Here is a 17,587-nt window from a genome sequence, read left to right as displayed (position 1 = left end):
TGCGCATTAGAGCGCTTGCTCCATGTTAGATGAGTCATCAACCAAGCACCAGGTACACACACACACACACACACACGCACGCACGCGCAGCGGTCTTAACTCCGCACCCTCCTGACAATCAGTCACTCTGATTGCATTATTCACTGCTGGATAGGAGAGGGGGATCCCAACGGTTTCAGCTCTTTCACAGGTCTGGGTGATGGAGAAACAAGCGATTGGTCGAGGGTGTGGATGTTAAAAAGTGACGGAGGAGGGAAGACAGGGAAGTGCATGTGGAGAGGATGGAGAGTAGAAGGGTTCATGGCTAAGCATTTCAGCAGCTCACTCCCTTGCCTGGAATTCCAACACGTCGCTTGGCATATAAAACATTGTTGAGTTATTTCAGTTTTAGATTTTGCTGTTTCAACATTTTAGTTAGCCAAACCACAGAATTACTGGGGCTGTTATCTGGAAATGGAAACGCATCTCCGGCCAGAGTCGGTCTCTTGCCAAAAGATATCTCCGAGGGAGTGAAAATGCCAGTCTGCGTTGTTTTGATACTTAAAGAGTCAGCGAGGGTTGTGTGCTGTCAGTGTTCAGGGAGAACGGGGCAGCGGTAAATGATCTTGTGTCGGTGGCCTGTGCACATGCATACATTTTTTTCAGTTTCAGTTTAGGCCTGTGTGATATGACCAAGGTCACAAGCTCCTTGTTTTCGTCTTGGCTGGTTGGAGTCTTTGTCCTGTGCAGAAGAACCCCGGTCCCTTTCCCTAATGTTTGTTTGGTTTGCCCTAATATGGATTTCTTGACGCCATGCCAGTGGTGATAAATATACGATATATGGAGCATGCATTTTTTATCATGACACAATATATGTTGTTGTATTTCACAGCCTTACTTATCGCATTTATATTTCAATTACTCAAATTGGAATCTTTGGACATTCATAGCTAAGCAGCATATCATCCTGTCAGTCTAGGAAACTATTACATTAGCTAACATTAACCCAGCAGCTACATTGGAGGACTGATAGCTGTCAACTGGCTCAGTTTAGATGATGTCCTCATGTCAGTTTGTCACTATGACCAAATTAAGTGTAATCTGTTTTCCAAAGAAAAAAGATCTTTGCTTTATGGGATGATTAGTTCCCAGACTCTTAAAATAATTATGTACACAGTCTTGTACCTTTTCCTTTCATCTCTTATCCGTTCAGCATAAGTTACCATGGTGATTTTACCCCGGTAAGAAGAGAACCAGCTTCGTAGGACGGAAAAAACATGGACGGAGTAAAACCTGAAGTAACCTCGATAACTTTCGTAGCACAGACCTCTGCAGAGCTGAGACGGTGAGACAGCAGACGTGTTCCCACTGAAAAGGACAGAATAGTATCACTCTCCCCATTACTTGCTTGAGTCTAAATTTGTGGCTTCATTGTTGCACACAATACACATACCATTAGGGTAGTAACGACACAGAGTCGCCATGGCAACTGTCATGCTAAAGCTGGGCTTCATCCTTCATTAGAAAATGAGGAGCAATAGCAGCTCTGATATGGTCTCGTGGGCGATTAAACGGAAGACTGGAGTTTTATTTCCAGTTTGATGACGACAGAGTTGGATCATTATTTTAATTATGGTTTCTCTTTTTCTCTTTTCGAGATATGTAATTTGTTGCCTGGATGTTTCATTGCGCCGGCCTCAGTGGAACAGATTCTACATTTTAAAAATATGGATTCAGCCGATGACCTGTGAACGGTTACACATCTGCTCAATGATCTAACCACGAAGGCATAGCTCTGAGATTGCCTTTTTACTTCCTTGGTTGACCTTTTGCAGGAGCCCTCATGGATTTGTTCTCATGTTCCACACTTAATGCTCTTACCGAGATGTCAGGCGGACTCTTAAACGGCGCCGTTAGCCTTCCAGCCGACTGCCCTCATTCGGTTCTGTAAACGTGCTGTCCTGTTCAACAAGGTGACCATTAGCTTAGAAGTCAGTCATTCTCAAGATGGCTGCCACCGGCCTTCCTCTGCCCTTCCCCTTGAAAGGACGGACCCTAACAGGAAGAAAACTTAATTATTCATCCCCATTTTGAGATGAATAATGGGTATTATTGATCCAGGGGATAAGAAGATGGGGTGCACCTTTCATTAGTGGCTATGATCCTGATGGCGAATGCCGTGTCTCCGTCTTTCTCAGCTGTCAATGTGTCAATAACAGGTCTTTATCAGTCGGTCACATTTGCATGTCCCCTGTCCTCTGCCACTTAATCGAGTTAGAGATAGCTCCTCTTACAGCACGATCAATGGCTACATCTGAGTCGTTTCAGTGGTTCCTTGAGGCCGTATGGAGCTTGTTGTGTTGCTAATTTCCCATCCTTCCTTAGATAAAATGATCAATTAAGCTTAATAAGAAAACTTGAATCACACCGTTATTACACCACGTTATCGGTGCCAAGATCGGCCCACAACCTGGCAATGTTTACTTCATTATGTCATTGAACACTAGATATTTTTACCCACATTGATTGGCTGAGCTCCAGACATAAGATCTGCCAGAGCCGCTATTTGCAAACAGCTGTCATAGGTGAGGTTAAGCTTTAAAATGTATGTTTTTGTAGAACAAAATGCAGAGGTTTCCACAATTCAACAAGTCAAATATTAGAGAATCCCAAAAAAAAAAGTAAATGTAAAGTCCAGTAGACCCGGATGTCCTGTAGGTTGGCTTTGTGCTGGGCAACAGAGGAGCTGTGAAGCTAAAAATAAACAGGTCATGGATGAGATGATAGCAAATAGCACCTAGGGAGAATCGATGCTCTTTGCTGCAGCCGCCTGGATGAAAGGCTGAGCCCTCCTGATTATTTACTCTATATCCTCACAACTAAAAGAAACAGGGAAACTAGTTTTACCCTTTAACGTTTTTACTATTAAAATGTTAGCCATGTACATCATGCAATGACATAAGGGCACAAGCAGGAGGCTGTAAATACATGGATGGATGGTACGATAAATGATCAGTTATGACACGCCACAGTAATTTCTAATGTCTTGTGTGTAATATGACGTTATCATCTTGCTTCATATGGCCAGGTTGTAAATACACGGAGTCTGTGTCCCTGCAGACTGTGGGTCGGATCTCCACGGCGCCTCCTGTTCTCTTTGAGACAGGATAGTGTTCATCAAGCTGACATGCCGCTGTTGTCTGAATGAACAGTGCAAAACCCTCGACGGAGCCAATGAGATTGTTACTGTAAATCATTAATCTGTCACGAGATGATAGAGAGCAGTCGTTAATGATAGTTATGGGGAAACGTTTTGGATTTTAGAGACACACCTCTCAACACAACCTCCTCGTCGTCGTGTTTGTGGTTCTTCCTCAGCAGTTTCTTTTTAGACAACACAGTGGAATCACATCTATGAGTTTGGGGGACATGTAGACTAGTATCCTGGTTTTGACTCTCAACATAGGAAAAGTTGGTTATTCAGCTCCTTGACGGGTCAGGGTTAGGGTTAGGGTGAACTCCTTACAGTGAACTCTTTCAGCAATTTCAGGATTGCCACGAGTAATGCAAACCGTGGAAAACAGCTGACCGATTTTCCAGTCATTGACATCACGTGGAAAATGAGAGAAAAATGTCAAATGTCGTGGGAAATCTTTTTTTTTTTGTCCTGGAAAAAAGTATTTCTAGCTTATCGTTTTCCTTTGAGCTGAGAAGGAACCACAAGAGTGTCATCACATCATCATTTCCCCAAAACTGATCACATTGCCATCAGAGAGGGCTAAGTTATGTTCAGGGTCATAATTAATGTTCAGATGGTAATATATGGACAAGAGTTCTTTGAATAAGCTGCTCGGGGTTATGTCATGGAAACAAAGCCCCAAGTCATGGCAACACGGTAGCACATGCAGTTTGGATGAGGTTACAAACCTCAGAAACTCCTACATGAATCCTATTCACTGAGGTTTCTCTGCATGTTTGTTCATGGTCTTTTTCAAACCACTGTACTTTTCTAACGTGTCTTAATAAAACTAATGGAGGTGCTAAAGTACGGTGTGATATATATATATCAATTTATAAGTTAAAAAGGTTGTAAATTGATAATAATATGAATCTTTATGTATATTGCACTTGCAGAGCATGGAAAAATACAATGATGGAATACAACAGAAAAATAAATGAAATCGGAGCATCTAAACAAGGCAATTAATTAAAGCTGCAACTGTTCAATCAATTAGTAATGGATTAGTAAATTAATCGACAGCTATTTTGAGTAGTTTTTATGGGGGGGAAAGTAAAGATTCTCTGATTTCAGCTTCTTAAAAGTGAATACTTTCTGGTTACTTTGCTTCTCTGTGACAGTAAACTGAATATCCTTGGTGTGTGGCCAAAAAACACATCATCTTGGAGTTTTGGGAAACACGATCGTCATTTTTACACAATTTTTATGACATTTTATGGACCAAACAACCAATCGATTAATCGAGAAAATAATCAACAGATTAATGGATCGTTAGTTACAGCCCTACAATTAATAAAAGAGTAGTCTTGACACTGTAAGTTAATGGAAATTTACTTGTCCTCCAATCACAGGAGTGGGTGTCTGGAAGAAGTGAGAGATGATTTCGTAGATAAGTTGAAGCCACAGACTGCACATCTTTCAAGGAGCTTATTAGTGTATGATGTCTCTAGAGTGGGAACCCTGACTACGGTATGTGTTAGATGTTTGAGTCTTGGAGCGGTTTCTGTTGCCCATGACGACTGACGTCACATTTTTAAACCCTCCGAGAATTTGTCCGTGTTTTCGCTGCCCTGGTTGGGCTCCGATTAACTTAATCTGAACTTTGATCGAATCATTGAATTAAATCTGGGCAGATGAACAAGCAGTGAGAATCAAAGGGTATCAAATAGCATTTTGAAATATGAAGGATGCTCTCTAATTTAATTTTCTCCAAGAAAATGATCGAGTTAACATTTAATCAAGTCGGAGAATGGAATCAGCTCAACAAACTGCCGTTATTGTGGATGTCCACTTTGACCCTTCAAGGAGATGCGTCTGTGGTTCAAGTAAAGATAGATTTACAGAACCACCAATTCATTTTTCACCTACTACAGCAATGCTGATGAATAATTTATGTTCTGCCAAAAACACCATATCTCACAGACAGAAGGGGAAATGCCTAATGAATTGGTGCCACTAATAATTTGGTGTCCACCTTGACCCTGTGGTGATTGTATAGATCTTCTGCGCTGCAGGGTTGAAGACGCATGTGATACATCCACATCTTGGAATGTGTAGCTTCTTTTCGTCTGTAATGGAAGAATTTGTCAGGTACAACTTTCTGCTCTGAACCAAATGAACTTTATTGTTTGTGACTTTCTGTCTCTGCAACTTGAGCGGTTTAACGGTGGCATACACTTGTAATTCAAGTTAACACACGTACTGTTATACAAGTGTCAGTGCTTAGTGGGGTTAAAGAAAAATCTAATTTATCACCTTTGCTCCTACTCCACTTTAATCCAAAGACCTCCATCACAAGTCAAACGACTGCCTCCCGTCCACCTCAGTTCAGCCCAGCACAGCCTCCCCTCCCAGTTCCATACTGCACAATGCATTCCTGCTCGGCCTTGTTCATTGTCGGCCAAACAAAGTGGCAAACATCGCTGAGTCAGGGAGTGTGTGAAGCGGCAGCACGGACTGACCTCGGCTCTGATGAGTTTGTTTTCCCCCAGAGAGGGGTATAAGGCATCCAAACCCAGTGTGAGCCCACAATCTGGGCCCGGGTTAGCACTTAACAAACGTCCCGACCCGAGTCTGGTCTCAATACACCAAGGCCACGTGCGCAAGATGTAACCCAAGATGACGGGAATGTTGATCGGCAACAACGACGGCAATTATTTTGTCAATCTTTCCAAAACACACCTCCCTGTCACAGTTGAATTTCAACAACTATCAAAACTGCCATTATAATTGGAGTTAAAAGCATACGTCCGGCCTCGCTTTTGAAATTGCTCAGCTGTGGAGGACGGCGCTCCGAGCACGCACCAGCCCCCTCGCAAGACCTTTCAGCTCTGAGAGCTAATGAGCTGTGCCCCCGAGCCAAGACAAGTGACACAGCAGTGTTACTGTCGCCGCACTTACACGGCGATTAGTCTTTCACTGGCCGATTGTGCTGCATTTCTCATCATCGCTGTAGTTTCTCTTCATGACTCTGTATTTAGGACACGGAGCTCGAGACACTGTGTCAATGTTGGTGTTATTCCTCCAGTGGTCTTGCTTTGGCCATAAGACGAGTGATTGGATGAATACATTAGTGTTTGCCTGAATTCAATTGTATTTTTAACCAATCCAATTAACCTTGATTCTGAACCATCTAAAATAACTCCATATTTTAAAAGTATGAACAAACATTTTGCTCGAGTTCTAGTAAAATGAGTCTGTGTCCAGTATCCACTGTGAATTTCAGATGTTCCTGCTTCTTGATGGAAATGTTTTTCTTACCTTGACTGACCCAAAGCATATTTTATTTAAACTGACACTGGCTTTCAGATTTGGAATCTGCCTGTGAACTGCGCATGATGAAAAAAGTGTTTAATCGGCAGATGCTTTGCCCGTCTCATTCCTAACCTGGCAACATTTTACCACCAGACAATATCTAATAATAATAATAATAAATTTCATTTATAGAGCACTTTTCATTGCTAAAAGCGATCTCACTTCCTCAGGTGCCCACGCAGCCCTGGCCCCCGTGTCTCCGAGGCCCCGCTCCTCCTCTAGCATTTGTGCTAATTGAGGAGTGCTCGATTTGCTCGCCTCAGATTCTGTGGAAGGTCCCACAAGGCTCTGTTGGACTTGCTAAAGCAAGCACACGTTGAATATAGCAAATATTTGAAATATGAATTGCTCCCAGGCAGCCCGTCCGCACTGTATCACTCTGTCTAGTGAAATGCTGCCTAAGACGGGGAAAGATTTATTTTTTCCCTTTTTCAAAATGAGTTCCAGACGCTATCCGGAGACAAAACGGTCTGTTGGAGCGTGCGAGTTCGCATACAACACACAGCCATAGATGTGTTTACTGTGAAATTAACATTAGCCCGTTGCTCACGGCTTCTGAGTTTGCGCGTCTTCTGCAGCTTCACGCATGCTCCTGATCATGTCACGAGTGACTGCCTCACACGCAAGGTACTAATGTTCCAGCTCGTCCGGTCATGGTTCCTCTGCTTCAACTACCTGTTTGTGTCTGTCTCTGTCTGTCTGGTCCTGCAAGACAGTCTCCTGGAGACAATTGCTCAAACGCGCACACACACACACACGCACGCACGCACGCACACACACACACACACACACACACACACACACACACACACTAACACACACACACACACACACACACACACACACAAACACACACACACACACACACACACACACACACTTAAGGAGAGGTAGTCCCATGACTGCTGCACTAACACACCCGGTGCCATTATCCTGTCCTAATTAAACACAGCTCCGAGTCTGCCCTTCCTGTCTGGTTCTCAGGGGTTCTCTCCCCTGAGCTCTTATGATATATATTTTTTTTAATTTTTTTAAGTTTACAACATTTCTAACACGCGCTTTCTGGCGCTTTCCGACATGGTTGTCATCCTTTTTTGGAAAGCAGAATCTCCCAGGCCTGTTAGATGCGTAACTAGTCCGGACACATGGAGCACGTCTCTGTTGTATAGACGGTAACTGGTGGAGACGGGCAGTAGCACCTGTGTCACACCGCAGCGGGAAGCTGCATGATAAGTCGGCTACCATGGTTTCCTCTGCCTTGTAGGTCAATTTAATATAGTTCTTGTGATGTGCTTTGTCAAAGTGAATAAGTAAATAATAAAAAAGTAATCAACTCCAGTTTTCACAATCGGTTTCTTCAGGTGTACCCAACTCTCCTCTGTGTTTTATATCGTTGTCATCTGAATATCTGTCGGGTTTCGGGCCGCTGGTCGAACAAAATACAGTTTGATATTAACCCAACCCCCTTGGGTCCGTCAAACTTTTCATTCGTCCTCACTATTCTAAATTGAAATTGCTGCTACATGACTTGTTCTCCGGATAACACAGGACCGCTGCTGACATTCATGTCGGTTCATCTCTCCGCCCGCAACATCGCATCCCATGGGAATCTATTCCTGGTGAACAGCTGACACCTTTAATTTGTGTAAAAAAAAAAAACACCCCCCCAAAAAGTCCAACATCCAACAAAACAAGCCACGTTGAAACCTTGAAAGTGAGAATAATTGCACAGCTCTCTTTTGTCCCATGTTCTCTCTATCATCCTCTGTTACCTGAACTGAAGCAGCATGTGTGATCTCTGTGTCCTCTCTCTGGTTTTGTTTTCTTGTGGTCCAGGTGGAATCCCGGGACACGCTGAACAGCATTGCGCTCAAGTTCGACACCACACCCAACGAGCTGGTTCAGCTGAACAAGCTGTTCTCCAGGGCGGTGGTGCCTGGCCAGGTGTGAGCCGCCGTGCACGCCTCCACTCATAGATTCAGCCTCACCAGTCGCTCCTCACTCTGCTCCAGCAACCCCATACCCACCGCAACCTCACTAACTAGAAGGTTTCTAGGGAAAAATCAAATGCTGCATGTGTGTGTGTCCTTTCTCTGAGACTCGCTGACTCACTAACCACATCCCTACAATCTGTTTCCCCTCTCTTAATTGCCTGCTGATTACAGCTTCGCCGTTGTCCCGTTACAATGCAATTAATTCCAAAACAGCTATTTTGTTTCTAAAACGGTAAAAATAATGTGTGATCCTTAAATTCTCCCAAAGATGCTTTATATCCAACACCATGACACAAGATACCTATCTTTAGCCCAGCACACTGCCAGCCAATGTCTCTCATTTCTTTTTCGGAGATAGACCCAAATTCTAAATCTGTTTTTTTTTAATTGGGGGGGCGGGGGGAGTGACAGACATCCAAAATTCTATCTTGTCACTGTATTTTCTGGCGTCAAATGGAAATCGAGAAGAGCCACGTGTGCCAAACCCCACTGGCATCACTCATCTCCGCTTCCTGCAAACAGTGCTGAGTTGAGCTGCGTCCAGACAGTACGGCAGGAGAGGCCTCGATGAACCATCATCTCTTCCACGACGGAGGCAGAAGTTACGCCAAAACAAATACAGCTCCTTTAAAAAAAAAAAGATATTCAATATTCTGAGGTCTTGTACAGCCCAAAAAATCTACAATCTAAGAAAGGACAGAACAAAATTCTGAGCTTTAATACCTCCAATCGATATTATCCAGGTCCAAATGAGGCAATTGTCCATGTCGCTACAGAATACTTACTGTAAAGGCATTGCTTTTTAAGAGTTCAAGAGTAATTTATTGTCATATGCACAGTAAAAACAGTGTTACACCGCACAATGAAAATCTTACTTTGGTCATCCTCCCTTTAAAAATAAAAGAATAAAAGAGGAAGTGTATTGTTCATATCATATGTGCAAAGTACACATGATGAATTCATAATTTAATACAGTAAATAAATAGAAACCAGAAAAGACAAAGAAATAAAAGCATTGTTAAAAATATAAAAATACAATTATTTTTAATGTAGGTCAAGGAGAGTATGCATATTCTAATGGTTGGATTTGAATTTGTAAAGTCCTCTATGTTTTGATTCGCATTGGAATTAAAAAGTTGCAGCCCTCCTTTAAAAGATAAATTTGATGTTTTGGGAAGTAGGCGCAGCAGAATAAGTATTTTACTTTTACTAAGTAAAAGAGGCAATGCCACAATGTGAAAATACTTTGTTTACAAGTAAAAGTTCCAAACTAATATAAACAAGTAATATAAGCAATATAATAACTGGGAACTTGGAGGCTTTTCTGTTAATTTTGTTATGAAACGAGTTAGAATTGTATCGATCTTACCTGAACTTGGAGATAAGCTAACAGTATCATGGCTGCTTCATACCTAACAGATATGACAGTTGTATCAATCTTCTCATCAATCACTCGGCAAAGAAAGAGTTTTCTTTTCCCCCCTACTGGAAAATAGTCATTTAACACCTTGTAAATAACCCTCTACTTTGACACAACATTACACAGCAGATGGAAGTCAAATCACACGGATGCACACATTCCATCAATATAGAAATAAACCCAGTTAGTTAATTCATTGATCAGTTGACTAGAAAATTGAACACATTAAAGTCATTATATATGCAATGATGCCAGAAGCCCCAGATATTCAAACCTTTAAGTTTCTTGGTCGTCAATGATTTTCCAGGAAATAGCTTTGGGCTCCAACACCGTTGGTCGAATCAATTCATTTTCCCTCTTTTTTCGGATATTTTGAAATATCAAAGGATTAATTGAGCAAATAATCAACAGATGAATCTGTAATGAAAATGATCACTATTTTCAGTCCTTAATTGAAATAAATGAAGTGTAAGCATGAAAAAAAGTAATGTTGCTTTGACTGAACTTACAGTATGTGTTCTAACTCACATCACTGCTTATTCAAACACTGATTTATCGCCACGACTGTCACTTTCCCTCTTGTCTGTTTGTCTTTGTCAAAAGCACGAGGCTGTTAACATGATGTCATGTTATTTGTGTGTGTGTGTGTGTGTGTTTGTGTGTGTGTGTGTGTGTGTGGGGGAGAGATTCATGTGTGGTGAGCAGTGTGTTTGCACAAAGGCTGTGTAAATACAGACATGGCTTGTGTTTGCAGGTTCTGTATGTTCCTGATCCTGAGTACGTCTCCAGTGTCGGAAGCTCCCCCTCCCTCAGTCCCATCAGCCCCCTGTCTCCCACCTCCTCAGAGGCTGATTTAGAGAAGGTGACGGTATGTTGACACACAATCTCACAGACTCAGAAAATGTTCAAGTATATTATTCACCTAATTGTTTCTGTGCTTGTTATGTGGATGGGTGTGGATGGGTGTTTTTTTTCTTTCTTTTTTTTTTTTGCAGTAACCTCCGTAGCCTTCTAAGGTATGTCATCGTTCAACTAATGTCAGACGAGTGCAGAGAGAATGCTGAACATTGAAATAGTTTGTAGGCTCAGTCGGTTCAACATCATCAATCAGACAATTTTGCTGTCATGCCAATACCTATGGCTGCGTATGACAGTTTTATCTAAATGTTATCATATCTGGAAGTTTACTTGTCAGTGAAGCTGTTGACTAATATCGATTTATCCACCAAAGACCAATTTTCCCACGAATCTGCCACTTGCTGGTCATTAATTAAGACCCTGCAGGCAGATGTACTGTAGCGGTTAGACCTTGATTGCACAGTGGCTCACATGCAGTGCATCCTGACACACACACACAGACACACACAAACAGGAATACAGTGTGTGTGTCTCTGTGTACCGCGTGTACACAAGCACAAATTTATCCTCCGGCCATTGCTGTTACGTTTCATTGTCATCCTAAAAATAAACATCCAGGGTGATGTGTCACGCCGTCAAGGACACAGAAGATGGTAAGAGGTGCTAATAAAACCTGCCTTGTATTTCCCAAGGTCAGGACGAGAAGTAACGCACGTGTGTAGTGTGCACAAGACGTGTGTGTTACTTTTTTAACAAAGACCATCTTGTTTGTGTGTTGCGTAATGGAGGTGGTCCTTGTGAGACTAATATCTAGGTTTAGTTTCAGTGAAATTCTGAGAAGGAGATAAAATCACGCAACAACCACAAAAAATGTGTGTGACAAGGTCAAGGGGCCTTTTCCCTTGTGGGCTTCAATGGGTAGATAGTGAAGACACTGGAAACTCTTGTGATATTATACTGTCTAAATACTAATCTATCTAGAATACAGATATTTTCAACAATAAATTCAAACTGCAGCAAAATGAATAGTGTATAGTACATACAAATTATATCTAGGATGAAAATCTTACACTTCCAAGTTTCCTATAAGCCAATTTAGGCAATGTTACGTTATGCTAGTTAACGTAACCTTACACTATTTTACATTATGCTACTATACATTAAATTACGCAATGCTACATTACGTTACATTGCGTTACATTACAGTATGATGAAGATGACCTTAACCTTCTCTGTGCTCTGTCCATTAATATGGCTGCTTCATATTGCTGACGTGTGAAATTGCGAGAACGTTTTACAGAGGAAAGTGCATTAGATGTTATATGTTAAATAGAATATTGGATAAAGAAAATCTTACCTAATTAGCAGCAGTCTGCACTTTTAGTTTGATACATTATTGTAGTTTATCTGACCACCTCCAGTGAAAACATTTTGGCACACGAAAACATGTGTGTGATAATCTCGGGTTAATACTAAAGTAGAAATCTGAGATATGCCTTTAATTCTGGTGTCATCTTTTTTGGTTTTGACATGACATGGCAATGTTCCCCATGTGTCCCTCCCGGCGTCCCCAGTGTAGCATGAGAAAGGGAGACGAGCTGGAGGTTGGCTGCACGTTTTCTGTGTCCGAGCCGACTTCCAGTCTGGTGCACACACACACATCCTGTCCTCACAGCTCCAGGAGCAGAAGAAGTACGAGCCGTCTCCCTCAGGTGCTGCGTCTCTCTAGCACCTGAATGAGCTGATCATTAAGCACCACAGTGGTCCCTTAAGAAATATGACCTTTTTTTTTTTTTGCTGGTCTCCATGGAAACGGATGTCTTGTTTGGCCGCCTTTGTGAGAAAATGGATACCGCTGTCTCTCCCTTTCCATCACTCTCGCGGCAGCTGCTCCTCCACTCGCGTTTCGACAGCCCTCCCACCACAAGCGTTATTTATTTTCATTTCTTCCCCCTTTCGTCTAATCTCTGTCCGTTAATTTCTCCACGGTTGCCGGAAGAAAGGCGCCCGTTCAACTTACCACTTATCTATTTAGGTCATGCCTGTGAGAACAGGGGCATATTCGGCGGCTCTCGACAGGGAGGATCAGAGAGGGGGGGATGCTGTGACTGCGGAGAAATTAAGCCTTTAAAAGTGTTGCCGTGTCTTGATATTTAGAGCAACTAATGAAGGGAGCTGCCTGCTCTCCCAAACAGGCAGCCAGGCAGCAATTATTCCAGGCAGAGGAAGTGTGCTTGGAAGGCAGAAGGGAGGGAACATTACCTCACCCGATGTGTCAACTCTGTATGTGTTTGTGGAGGCGGCGAGTGTGTGTGTGTGTGTGTGTGTGTGTGTGTGTGTGTGTGTGTGTGTGTGTGTGTGTGTGTGTGTCCGTGTGTTCGCCTGTCTGTGCTTGAAAGTGCGTGTGTCTGTCTGTCAACTCTGCACATTACTGTCACTCCTTTCTCGCTCTTCTTTTGTTTGTGTTCCTTGATATTCGTATAGAAGGAGGCGGCATCCAGGTGCCGTTTGAGTTTTAAAAACCACAGGAAGAACCTTAATAACTCACTCTGCGTCTCTTTATTTAGTTCTTTTTTCCTCTCCTCCAGAATCCCCAGCATCTTTTAATTACAGGCCAATTTTGGCGCGCGGCACACTCGTCTTTTAGGAGGATATTATCCACATAAACGGCTCTGGGGGTGTAAAGTAATAGCAGTTTCGAGCAGCGAATAGCTACTATAACCCTGATCAAGACGAGTGCTCTAAAGAGAAACAGCTTCTCTTTTTCGTTTCTGATTTTTTTTTTTTTAAAGAGTCCAATGTCCTGGAGCACCAGATGTTTGAAAAGCCCATTAGCTGTTTAAATAGCCTGACAAATAATCAAAGCCATTAAGCATAAGATGTTTTTTGCACTACTGAGTATTACCGTTATTCATTTTCATCAAAGCTGAAAACATATGTATTTGTTTGTAAAGGCTTTAGTTTCACTAAAAAGAAAAGCAAAAAGAACATGATGAAAATCTAAAAATGTTTGTTCTTGATAGCAAAACCCGATTGTTTCAAGCCGCAGGGTGGCGGAACAAGTCCACGGGATAATCGAGGTTAACGGTAAACGGAAGTAGTCGATTATTATTATTAATCGATAAATTGATCTTCAGCAAATATGTCAAATATTTTGATAATGCCATAATCATTGTATTATTATAATTTTTCTTGATTTAGATATAAAGGCCTCATCATTCTAAGGTAACAGAAAAATAATTCTTAGTTTCAGGTGACACAAATCAAAAGATATTTATGAATATTCAACATCTGCAGATAAATCCCCCTAAATCCTCCACTGGGCCTTTAATTGAGCAGAAACCTTTATGTTGTCACTGGTCATAGTGAGCCTGTAGTGGCACAACCTCTGGGTTTAATGAGTTTGGCATTGGAAAGAGGAAGAATGTGTTATTTCCTCTTTCAAAAGTGACCACGTGAACAACATTCATCACATTGCGCAGACACCTCCAGGGACTTAGTGTCTAGTTGACACCATTGGAATAGGTCGTTTGTACACTGGTCTGTAACGCGTTAAGCTGGATTAAGCATTGATAGATTGTGCGTGTGTCTCCTACTTCATCATTAGCCTTAAATGTCCATTTTCAGCAAGCAGCAGGGAAGGGCTCATTTGAAAAGAAGTGTCAAATCAAAAACAAAGCGTATAGAGAATCACCTGTTAAAAACATGAATCCATCATGTGCTTTAAGGCCCACGCCTCAGGAGGTAAAAGTTGTTGTTGTTGTGTTTTTTTATTTTTGTCTCACTGTTTCTGTGATGGAGCTAAAAGGGCAGATAAGGCAGCTCCGGAGTGTTTTCATGCACCCGCTCTGCCTGCTGGCCTGCTGGTATTGGCAGCAAAAAGTAACACATCTTGCAGGCGTGGATCATTGGCTGGCTGTCTGACTGTGCGTGCGCGTGCGCGCATGTGTGTTTGTGTGTATGCATGGATAGCTAGCTGACTTTCCGGCTGGCATTCTTGCTGTCGTTGGCTTATTTGGCAGCCACCGGCTCACTGGCCTACTTGCTCTCTGGTCATCTGTGTGGGCAGACGCGTCCTCTTTGTCCTATGCAGACCTTTCTCGTGGTCTCACACACACACACACACACACACACACACACATGCACACACACTCGCTTACTCACCGTGGTGGCACAGCTACAACTACTGTGACCTTCTATGTCTCTCTTCCTTTTTTTGGCACCTCTTTCTCCATCCTTCTTTCCTTCTTCCCTCCCATCCACTGAGGTGTGATCTAAAATGAGTAGTGGATTCAGTGTGAATTAACTTTATATCTGGTGCCACGTGGTCACATTTATGATGATGATCTCACACAGATGAACATGGTTTCATCTAATAACACCCCGCACCTTAAAAAAACCTTCATTACATTCTGTCTGGAATCTCATGGTCGGCTCACCGGTGTGTCGCCGTGGGTCTGGGACGCGAACAAACGTCACAGACTGTACTCTGAGGAGTTGTGTGGCCTCAGCGGTCTGATGAATCACAACCATTGTGTGCTCCCTCTTGCAGAACGCGACCATGCCCACATGGTGGAGCTGTGGATTGATTTTTTCGATTGCACCGTGTGTCACTGTCAAGGTCACAGCCGGGTGGCACCTGAAGACGTCCTCTCTGAAACCCTTGTTAATCCTAAGAAGCACATTTAAAATTGAAATTTGCCAGAATTTCTCAAGAAATATCGGATGGTTTAGGCCCATATCTATATTATCCTTCACACGTACAACATATCGCTTTGTCCTTACTACAGCCCTGGACACAGCCATGTTGCACTGGACATTTTTCCTTGTCTGCTTTTAACAGTGTTTCTGAGTAGAGAAATATTGGTTGGGAACTAAAAGGATATTGATTTGTGTATAGCCCCACCGCAGCTGTCATCTCACACCGTTACACCCGTCTCCTGTCCCCGGCACTCGTGTTAGCTTTACCACGACACATTACTGTGATGCTGTCCTCCCTGCACCTCTCTCTCATCCCTCACCCCCCCCAGCAGAGAACACACAGTCCAGCACAGCAGCTCTTTCATCTTTTGGATTTCAGTGCAGTCGTCATTTCACCACGCTGCACTCTGCTCTTTCTCTCTCTTTGATGTCACACACACACACACACACACTGAAAAGATCCTGTTTCCAAGACTCCTCCGAATGGGACCTGGTCCCTTCAGGACACCGAGCCGTGGATCACCTCAGGCGAGGTCAAATATAAAGTCTGTTTGTCTTCATCATGGGACTTTTTCGCTCCGGTCACCTCACCTAACCTCGCCTTACCTGTTCGGTTTTGCAGTGCGGAAATCTGGGGGGAAGTTGGAGGTTCACATAGTGGGTGGGGTGGGGGGATAATGAAGCCACAGGCGAGTTTACTATTATCCCATCTGGAAAAAATATTGGATGCTGTGGAGACGCCAAACGCTGACAGACAAACACTGGACAGATATTGGAGGATTTTAGAAGTGCAAAGATTGCAGCAGCCTGGGAAAAGAGACATTCACATGAAAAATGTCTGATGCAGCCTTCTGGGATTTGCCCCGGTCGTTCTGATGGCCAGTCGGACTAGGGAGAGAAGTAGAACATAAACACAACCTACCTACTAATAATACAGCCAGGTGTTTACTCTGTTGCCTTCTTCATCATTGAGAACAGGGTTTCAAAAATCAAATACCTGGGTCTCCTCACCAGTCTGTCAGAACTGAAGGAGTCTCTTGGACGAGAGGTGAAACGCCTTCAACTATTTACAACCAAGTTGGATATTTTAACTGTAAACTGGAGTTTAGAAATGATCATCACACCAACTCCATGAGCCCAGATACAGTACAAGGGCTATGATTTAAACTATCGAGAGACAAGTTTTACCACCCCAACTAGTTTTTAATAAGAATTTTACATTAAACGCAGGACAAAAGGAATAAGATTATCATCTTTTGACAGTACGCCACCGTTGGCAGCCATTTCAGCAGACCAACTTTATCTTGCAATTCTAATTTCAGCAGCCGACGGCCCGGCACAGAAAAATTAAAGTACAAATACATTTGAAATGTTTTTAGCTTTTAGCGAACTAGACGTTCGGCGACATCCCAAAAGAAATCATTATCCTCCGCGAGTTGTGTCTTCACAGTCCTATCTCATGTGAACTGTGTGGGACGTGTGATAGGTGTTATTACACATAACACCCCCTTTTCTCTAATGTGACATACTTAATGACAGGGAATGTGAGACAGTGTTCCCTGTGCATCTCTAAGAGGGTGGACGTGTTTTGACATCTGGAGCTGTTTATTTCAGCCCAGGTGTGTTCCTGTCATTAGCCGCGATACATTTTTTATCATTCTGACTGAAAGCATTCAGATGGGTCAACTGTTCACGTTGGACGTGATGTTAAGGAGACATATTATGCTCATATTCAGGTTCATACTTTTATCTGTCACGCCCCTTTCAGCAGAAAAGTGGAGAATCAGATTGCAGGCGGGGTTACACCCGAAAGAGTCCAACTGTGACATCACACTGGGAGATAAATCTGAATCTCAGGGTTCAGCCGGCCCACAAAAAAACGACAAGGTGGTCTTTTTCTCACAGATAAACAAATCTATGTACAAAACACTGAAAAAGTGATTTTAAAGTCACCTTTAATGCGGCCGTTGTTTCCACGTTCCTTCTGTCTGGGCGTCCAATATTGATCCGTTTGTTTTTTGTGTTGCTCAGTTCATGAACAGGTTTCAGCGACCCCTCTTCAGCCTAATGGAATCGGTTCGA

General features: G+C 42.7%; 1 protein-coding gene and 1 long non-coding RNA gene across 10 annotated transcripts in view; one reads left to right on the top strand and one right to left on the bottom strand.

Annotated features, from left to right (window-relative positions):
- Positions 1–17,587, top strand: part of oxr1a (oxidation resistance 1a) — a 117,349-nt gene that overhangs the window by 77,295 nt on the left and 22,467 nt on the right. For 8 of the 9 annotated variants that reach the window (XM_047334075.1, XM_035646380.2, XM_047334092.1 and 5 more), the window contains 2 exons: positions 8,369–8,476; positions 10,701–10,814. In XM_047334075.1, coding sequence (XP_047190031.1) covers positions 8,369–8,476; positions 10,701–10,814 — 222 coding nt within the window. The remainder of the gene's footprint in view (positions 1–8,368; positions 8,477–10,700; positions 10,815–17,587) is intronic. The other variant, XM_047334115.1, reaches the window with a different exon arrangement.
- On the bottom strand, positions 9,002–15,463 carry LOC118317849. The gene is made up of 3 exons (XR_004795552.1): positions 15,244–15,463; positions 14,969–15,078; positions 9,002–9,151 (listed from the first exon to the last, which is right to left on the bottom strand). It is a non-coding gene; the product is annotated as an uncharacterized LOC118317849 (long non-coding RNA).

The sequence above is a fragment of the Scophthalmus maximus genome, chromosome 1 (genome assembly GCF_022379125.1).
Source record: "Scophthalmus maximus strain ysfricsl-2021 chromosome 1, ASM2237912v1, whole genome shotgun sequence".
Classification (NCBI taxonomy): domain Eukaryota; kingdom Metazoa; phylum Chordata; class Actinopteri; order Pleuronectiformes; family Scophthalmidae; genus Scophthalmus; species Scophthalmus maximus.
This window is presented reverse-complemented; position numbering and strand designations above follow the sequence as displayed.